The 7,615-nt window shown below is 57.9% G+C and overlaps 1 protein-coding gene across 2 annotated transcripts in view; it reads left to right on the forward strand.

Annotated features, from left to right (window-relative positions):
* Nucleotides 1–7,615, forward strand: part of DNMT3A (DNA (cytosine-5-)-methyltransferase 3 alpha) — an 84,488-nt gene that overhangs the window by 64,942 nt on the left and 11,931 nt on the right. Inside the window, exons 1-10 of one of the 2 annotated variants that reach the window (XM_011972695.1) lie at nucleotides 7–112; nucleotides 2,558–2,625; nucleotides 3,854–4,069; nucleotides 4,357–4,515; nucleotides 4,936–5,043; nucleotides 5,318–5,474; nucleotides 5,785–5,934; nucleotides 6,030–6,074; nucleotides 6,764–6,843; nucleotides 7,447–7,559. In XM_011972695.1, coding sequence (XP_011828085.1) covers nucleotides 109–112; nucleotides 2,558–2,625; nucleotides 3,854–4,069; nucleotides 4,357–4,515; nucleotides 4,936–5,043; nucleotides 5,318–5,474; nucleotides 5,785–5,934; nucleotides 6,030–6,074; nucleotides 6,764–6,843; nucleotides 7,447–7,559 — 1,100 coding nt within the window. In that variant the 5' untranslated portion in view covers nucleotides 7–108. Of the gene's footprint in view, nucleotides 1–6; nucleotides 113–2,557; nucleotides 2,626–3,853; nucleotides 4,070–4,356; nucleotides 4,516–4,935; nucleotides 5,044–5,317; nucleotides 5,475–5,784; nucleotides 5,935–6,029; nucleotides 6,075–6,763; nucleotides 6,844–7,446; nucleotides 7,560–7,615 lie in introns of those variants that run through there. The other variant, XM_011972694.1, reaches the window with a different exon arrangement.

Here is a 7,615-nt window from a genome sequence, read left to right on the forward strand (position 1 = left end):
CCAGCCCCATCGCCCCCTTCCCCTCCCCCCAGACGGGCAGCTACTTCCAGAGCTTCAGGGCCGGGGCTCACACCTGAGCGCGACTGCAGAGGGGCTGCACCTGGCCTTATGGGTAGGTTCCTGGACGGAGCCCCGGGGAGACCGGGGGCGGGGAGGCGGCAGGGCCGGTGGGAGGATCTCCGCAGCCCTCCGGGTTTGAAAAGAGTCAAGTATGCCTCCCCAGCCCGCAGCAGCCGGGGCGTCCCGGCCTGGCCCGAGTTCTGGAGATGCTGACTTAGTGCTGGCCCGCCGCCTCCCTGCCCACGAGCCCCAAGGCCCCACTCCTCGAGGGCTCCAGTGGCACCTGGCGCCCTCGGGGGACAGGAAGAGCAGCCGGCTGGGAGCCCGGGCAGTGGTAACTGCAGGCTGGGGCACGCGGAGCTGGTAGCCCAGGAGTTGGGTTGGAGGCAGCTTCAGCTGAGCTGGCAGATAGGTGCCTGGCACTTCCCTGTTGACCTGCGTTCCTGGCTGGGGGACCACGCTTTCCTCAGGGCCCTGCCAGCTTGCGGCCTCTTGAGAGGGACAGCTTCCTCTCCTGCGAGTTCCTGGAAGCCTCCGGGCAGGCCGCCAGAAAGAAGTGGTGGGGGGCGGAGGGCACGGTGCGACCCTGACAGGGGGCCGGCCTGTGACACCAGGGTAGCCCAAGGCCGCATGGGCTTGGGGGCGGTGGCGCTCAGACCTCTGACCTTTGGAATGGGAAGCGCTGCAGTCGCAGGGGGAGGTGGAGGCGGGACAACTGCCTGAGGAGATGGGAGTGGACAGGAGGCAGTAGTCACCGGAGTTCCCGGTGGCTTTCCCAGGCTGGACGGACTCCAGGACCAGGGGCTTCCGTGAGCCAGCAGGGAGTGGGGAATGGTGTGGTGTCTCTTGAATGCCGCCTGGTTTCTCTGCCCCCCCTGGAGGTGAGCGGCCTGCAGCCCAAATGGGAGAGCTTCGAGTTTACCCCTATTTCTCTTATTGTTTGCCTGGGGAGGAAGACAGGAGTGCAGGGGGAAGGGGTGCTTTCCGTACGCCCCAGACAGGCCTATTCTAATGAGGCCCCTCCCCCACCCAGCCGGCTGCCCCTTCTTCCCCTTTCGTCAGGCCTCCCGCTGCTAACCCACCCCCTTCTTCCTTCCCCCACCCCACTGCCCCAGTCCTGATGGAGGCCCCTTCCTCCTCCGCCAGCCCTCACCGGGCCGGGTGCGTGTTCTGCACCAAGTGGGCTGGGGATGCTGAACAGCTCGCAGCGCGGCATCTGACAAGCTGGGGGAAGTTGTGGGGGAAGAAGAATGTTCAGGAACTCGCTGTGAAGGGGCTGAGAAGAGAGACAAAGGGGCCGTGGGGGAGTGCTGAGGGTGGTGTCAGGCACGACTCCTAGACCTGGGGAGCAGCTCAGCCCACCTGCTGCTGCCGCTGTCGAGGAAGTGATAGCGGGTCCTTTCCCCTTCCCGCCCTCTGCCACCTGCACACCTTGTACTGGCTCAGGGGCCTCGCCACGCCTGGAAACAGGGTCTTTGGATCATCCCAGGCATCACCCTAGGTCAGCCACCCATGCCTGAAGCTTGAGAAGGCGTGGTGGGCGAGGAGCAGCCGCGAGGTGTGGGCTCCTCTGCGAGGGTAACTGACGCAGCTGAGGATCCCAGGAAGGGAGGCACCCTCCCCCATAGCGGGGTCCACACTTCAGTGCACCTTCTCTATGGGAGGAGGCGATGGCTAATTGATAGTAGGAAGGGGAGGGCAGAGTTTTGGCCAGGTGAGAGTGGGACTAGGGAGCGATGAGCAATTACTCCACATTCTTCCACCCCCGCAGTCCGATCCCTGAGCTCATTCCGCCATCCATGAGCTCATTTTCCCAGCTGTTTGGGGGTTGGGGGCAAAAGATGCATTATCCTGTTTTAGAATTTGTTGAGTCAGAGGAAAAACTAGGATTTAACATCTTCAGTGTTTTCGGAATCGCCATAAGACACAGATTTGGTCTGTGGCTTGGAGGCAAAGACTTGAAGACTCAGTGAAATTAAATGAATCTATAAGACAATACGTTGGACCACTGAGCTTCAAACGAAGGTTCCTAACCTGGGACCCTTGGATCTGGGGGGTCCACTGACAGGCTTTGGGAGAGTCCTGGGAATCATTGGTCTGTATACACACCAGATTCTTAAACAGGTCAGAAAAGCTTACCAGAAATCCTTTCGCTCAAGTGCCTTTTTATGTTGGAGCAACTCCTACCAGAAAGGACTGCTGCTGGTTGTGAGGCTCCGACAGGAATGTAGAGGCTCCAACTTCAGATGAGAGCTCTTCCTACTCCAGGTTGCTTGCTTATCCTCTTTACCCTTGAGGATGGGTTTGCATTTGCAGCTCTAGGCCCCTGGGGGAGCTCTTTTGAAAGGCATGTAGAAAATGGGGTTTTCTCCCCCCTGAATCTGGTATGGTGGAAATGGGTGCAGAGCCTTGAAGTCTGAGAGCCGTGTTTCCTAGATTCAGTAAAAGGCTAATGGTTCTCAGAGCTAAGTATCAAGGATTTCATTCTCCTTTGTAGGGATCCTGGAGCGGGTTGTGAGAAGGAATGGGCGCGTGGATCGTAGCCTGAAAGACGAGTGTGATACGGTGAAAGGATGGAGGCTGTGCAATGGGAGAATAACTGGGGTTTGGCTTATTAATTTGTTGGTGGGATGGCAGAGAGCACGCCTGGTCTATAGTGCCTGCTCAGTAAATAACTGAATGAATACATGTATTTATGGATCTGAAGGGTGCACATAGAAGGGATCGAATCTGGTAACAATACACATTGGGTGTGATCCATAAGAACTCCAACATGGCGTCTGAGCATGGGAACAGGCGGCTCTTGGGGAGCTTCCTATGGTGTTTGAGCATGTGCTGGGGGAGATGGGCTTTTTAAACCCAGAGCAGTGATTTCATCATCAGCAGACAGCACAAAACTAGAATTGTGGCCTGGAAACCAGGAATAGGAGGGATTGATTGCCCAGAGAAATTGTGGAGAAGAAGAGAGGGTCCACCCTGCTTCTTTAATTTTTGGTGACAGGGTCTTGCTATATTGCCCAGGCTGGTCTTGAACTCCTGGGCTCAAGTGATCCTCCCTGCTCAGTAACTGGGATTACAGGCACATGCCTGGCTGAAGATCTTAGTCTTGATTAAGATAGGAGAGGGTGGAACCAATATCTGTGTCTAAACAATAGTGCCTGACTAATATTTGGATAGAATTAACATTTCCATAGGCTGGACATGGTGGCTCATGCCTGTAATCCCAGCACTTTGGGAGGCCGAGGCGGGCATATCACCTGAGGTCAGGAGTTAGAGACCAGCCTGGCCGATATGGTGAAACCCTGTCTCTACTAAAAATACAAAAATTAGCTGGGTGTGGTGGTGCATGCCTGTAATCCCAGCTACTTGGGAGGCTGACACAGGAGAATCGCTTGAACCCAGGAGGCAGAGGTTGCAGTGAGCCGAGATTGCACCACTGCACTCCAGCCTGGGTGAAAGAGTGAGACTCTGTCTCAAAAAAAAAAAAAAAAAAAGAATTAACATATCCATATCATAGGGTAGGCAACTGATATGCTGATGAGATTGAGGAAGATTAGATCTGGGAGGAAGGTTTCCTAAAAGGCAGAAAAGAAGGCTGGAATTGCGTGATTTGAGTTCACCTCTCTACTTCAAATCTTTCCATTTTTCACGGCAAGGCAGCTGGTTGGTTCTCTCCAGCCCTTGACCGTCTGTCACTGTCCCAGGTTTTGTCAAACATGGTCCCCTTGAGTGTCAGGTGGCCTTGCTAATTCCTGGAGAGGTCAAGGTGACTTTTTGTTTTTTGTTTCCCCAGGCTGAGAAGAAAGCCAAGGTCATTGCAGGAATGAATGCTGTGGAAGAAAACCAGGGGCCCGGGGAGTCTCAGAAGGTGGAGGAGGCCAGCCCTCCTGCTGTGCAGCAGCCCACTGACCCCGCATCCCCCACTGTGGCTACCACACCTGAGCCTGTGGGGGCCGATGCTGGGGACAAGAATGCCACCAAAGCAGGCGATGATGAGCCAGAGTACGAGGTGAGCGGCTTCTTCACCAGCCGTGGCCAGCTCTTTCCGGGGGCCTTCCACTGCCAGCTCCTCCCGTCCTGCTCTCCTCTCTCCATCTCCCACGGGCCGCTCGCTCTCTCCACCTGACCCTGGGCCTCTTCGTCTCCCCGATTTTGCTCTGTCTTGCCTCATTCAGATGGAGCTCCCTCCTGGCTGTCCTGCCCCCCAGATGCCCAGGGCTGGGGTTGCCATGGGGGGATCAGGGTGGCAGGGCCTCGTGACCACTGTGTAATGATTTCTGCTCCTTGGGGCTCCAGGACGGCCGGGGCTTTGGCATTGGGGAGCTGGTGTGGGGGAAACTGCGGGGCTTCTCCTGGTGGCCAGGCCGCATTGTGTCTTGGTGGATGACGGGCCGGAGCCGAGCAGCTGAAGGCACCCGCTGGGTCATGTGGTTCGGAGACGGCAAATTCTCAGTGGTGAGTTGTGGGGTTTGGCAGTAGCCTGGGGCGGGGGAAGGTTCTTGATCCCAGGGCCTGTGGTTTTGGCTGGGGGCAGTCTGGAATTGGGGTGATAGAAGTGGGTTCTGCTCACCCCTACTCTGCCTGTGGTGGGTGGAAGAAGCCGTAGGGATAATTAGGTTGCCCCTGTGGCTCAGAGAGCTAGGATGCTGGCCCAGTTTTAGGAATTCACTAGAATTCCTTTCCACCTGCACTCAGGTACTTCCCTACTCTTGGTCTGGACTCCTCTTTGCATCGGGTAATTATTTATCACTGCATCTGGTCCCCTCCAGGGCTGAGACTGACTCTCAAGGCTCCCAGCCCCTGCCAGTTACGAGGCACGGGGTGGGTGCTTGCAAGTACAAGCCGCAGCAAACAAGGCCTGGCTTGTCCCCCCAGGTGTGTGTTGAGAAGCTGATGCCGCTGAGCTCGTTTTGCAGTGCGTTCCACCAGGCCACGTACAACAAGCAGCCCATGTACCGCAAAGCCATCTACGAGGTCCTGCAGGTGAGTGTCCCTGCTGGGAGCTCGGAGGAGGAGCCCAGAGCACTAGGAGGCCTGGAAGTTAGAGTGCAGGTCGGGCCTGAGCAGAATGGAGGCCCAGGAGGCAGCGACTCCTTTCTCCCCACCTCGCTCACGCCTTTGTATGCACATCCACCTCCTGGACGGTTCCTCCCGTCTTGCCTGTGCCACCCTCACTACTCAGAGTCAGGCCTTGAGCCTGACCCATCCGCCTTCCAGCCTGTCTTGACAACCCCATCCCTGGCATGTCACCCTCCAGGTGGCCAGCAGCCGTGCAGGGAAGCTGTTCCCGGTGTGCCATGACAGCGACGAGAGTGACACTGCCAAGGCCGTGGAGGTGCAGAACAAACCCATGATTGAATGGGCGCTGGGGGGCTTCCAGCCCTCTGGCCCCAAGGGCCTGGAGCCACCAGAAGGTAAATAAGGGCACCCAGCCTTCTGGGACCCCTGTCCGCCAGGCAGAGCCACACCAGGGCTGGGAAAGCCATGCTTAGGGAGGGCTGCCGAGGCCTCCACAGAGGGGCCCAGTGGGAATGACTGGGGTCTCTCTTGCCCTGGGGTAAGGACTTGAATGACCTGCTCTCTGTTAACTGGCTAGAACCATAGAGTTGGGAGGTGGGAACAAGTTGGAGACCGGGCTGCACCCCACTATAAGGAGAATGGGGGAGGGGGCTGGGGTTTCCTGTCAGCCTGTAACTGACCTTGGCACCTGCTTTCCTGCTCCAGAAGAGAAGAATCCCTACAAAGAAGTGTACACAGACATGTGGGTGGAACCTGAGGCAGCTGCCTATGCACCACCTCCACCAGCCAAAAAGCCCCGGAAGAGCACAACGGAGAAACCCAAGGTCAAGGAGATTATTGATGAGCGCACAAGAGGTAGTTGGCCTGCTTCTGGAGAGGGTGGCACCAGGAGGCCTGCATCCGAGGAGCAGGCGCGGCCTCCTCTGACGCCGGCTCTCCTCCCCTTGCAGAGCGGCTGGTGTATGAGGTGCGGCAGAAGTGCCGGAACATTGAGGGTAAGTTTGTTGCCTGGGAACTCTGGCACTCCTAGTGTGGCATGGGGCAGAGTAGCATAGGCACTTAGGAAGGTTTGAATGACATGGGACCAGGGGCCACGTCCTGCGTGTCACACCACCTCCACCGTACTTCATGCACCGTCTGTCTGTCTTCCTGGTGCCATGATTCTGCCCTCCTGTCAATGGCGTGGGCTGGCCTTCAGGGTGTGGGACTCCCCAGTGGCCACAGAAGGGCAGCCCCTCTTGGGTGTGATTGAACTCGCCTACAGGTCCCCTTTCAGCTTTTCACCTTTGCTCACCTCTCTCATGCCGGGGCTGTCTTCCTCAGCCTGGTGCTGCTGGATCTGGCTCAGGACCCTCAGCCTGGGAGGATTGGGGCAGGGGTTAGTACTTGAGGATTACCCCAGGAATCCCTCCTGAGTAACCTGGAGCCAGGGCTGCTTCTCATGAGCAAGTTTCAGTCCTCCTGTCACTCTGTCCCTGTTTGTGGATGGTGGCATTGGTGCTCTGAGATGATGGCATTCTGAGACTAGGGCCACAGTGCCTCCCTTTTCTGTGGGGCACCCTGGACTCTTCCGGCTGCCACTCCAGCACACCCCTTTTTTGTGGCTGGTCTGGTGCTGGGCTCCAGCCCAGGCAGGGAGAGGTCCTTTGGTTGTACTCACCCCATCCCTTCGCTCTGCTTACAGACATCTGCATCTCCTGTGGGAGCCTCAACGTCACCCTGGAACACCCCCTCTTCGTTGGAGGAATGTGCCAAAACTGCAAGGTAGGAGCACACCCGCCCAGGAGAGGTGCCATTGAGGCCAGCCCTTCGGCCCCCTGGCTGACTGTGTCCACCGCTTCTGGGCGTGTACGGGGTGACACCTGGTATGCGTGTGACGTAGACTTCAGAGCTTCCTCCGGAAGCAGAGTCCTGATGACATGGGCCCTTGGGCTTCAAGCTTTTCACTTGCTCTCATTTTTCTCCTCTGAAAGATTCTTTATCTCTCTCAAGCCCCATTTTAGTCCCCAGATGTGGGGATGGGAGCAGAGCAGTGGGGACAAGCTCAGGCAGAGTGTAGCAGGGTTGCCGTGCCCTCGGGAGCCCAGGAGAAAAGCCCAGGGCTGCACGGAGGCCCAGGTGGTGGTGCAGCCCCCTTCCTGGCCTTGCCCTCAGGCTGCTCTTTGGTTCTGTCCACGGCGGTGCCCAGGCAGACGAGGTTTCCCCTGCCCAGATCTACAGCTGGGGCCTGACCGTGGCTAGGGCGGTGGCAGGATCATGTCTCCAGGGCTGAGTCAGGCTCTGTGAGGCCGGGTGCAGAGCCTCCCTTCGTCCTGGCCGTCCTGGGACCCGTCCTGGTGGTTTCTGACCCTTCCCGCTGCTGTCTAGAACTGCTTTCTGGAGTGTGCGTATCAGTACGACGACGACGGCTACCAGTCCTACTGCACCATCTGCTGCGGGGGCCGCGAGGTGCTCATGTGCGGAAACAACAACTGCTGCAGGTGAGACTGGTCTCCTCGGCTGGGCCCCGGGCTCCCACCCCCCACCTGGCTCCCCT

The sequence above is a fragment of the Mandrillus leucophaeus genome, unplaced genomic scaffold (assembly GCF_000951045.1).
Source record: "Mandrillus leucophaeus isolate KB7577 unplaced genomic scaffold, Mleu.le_1.0 Scaffold13, whole genome shotgun sequence".
In the NCBI taxonomy this organism is placed as follows: domain Eukaryota; kingdom Metazoa; phylum Chordata; class Mammalia; order Primates; family Cercopithecidae; genus Mandrillus; species Mandrillus leucophaeus.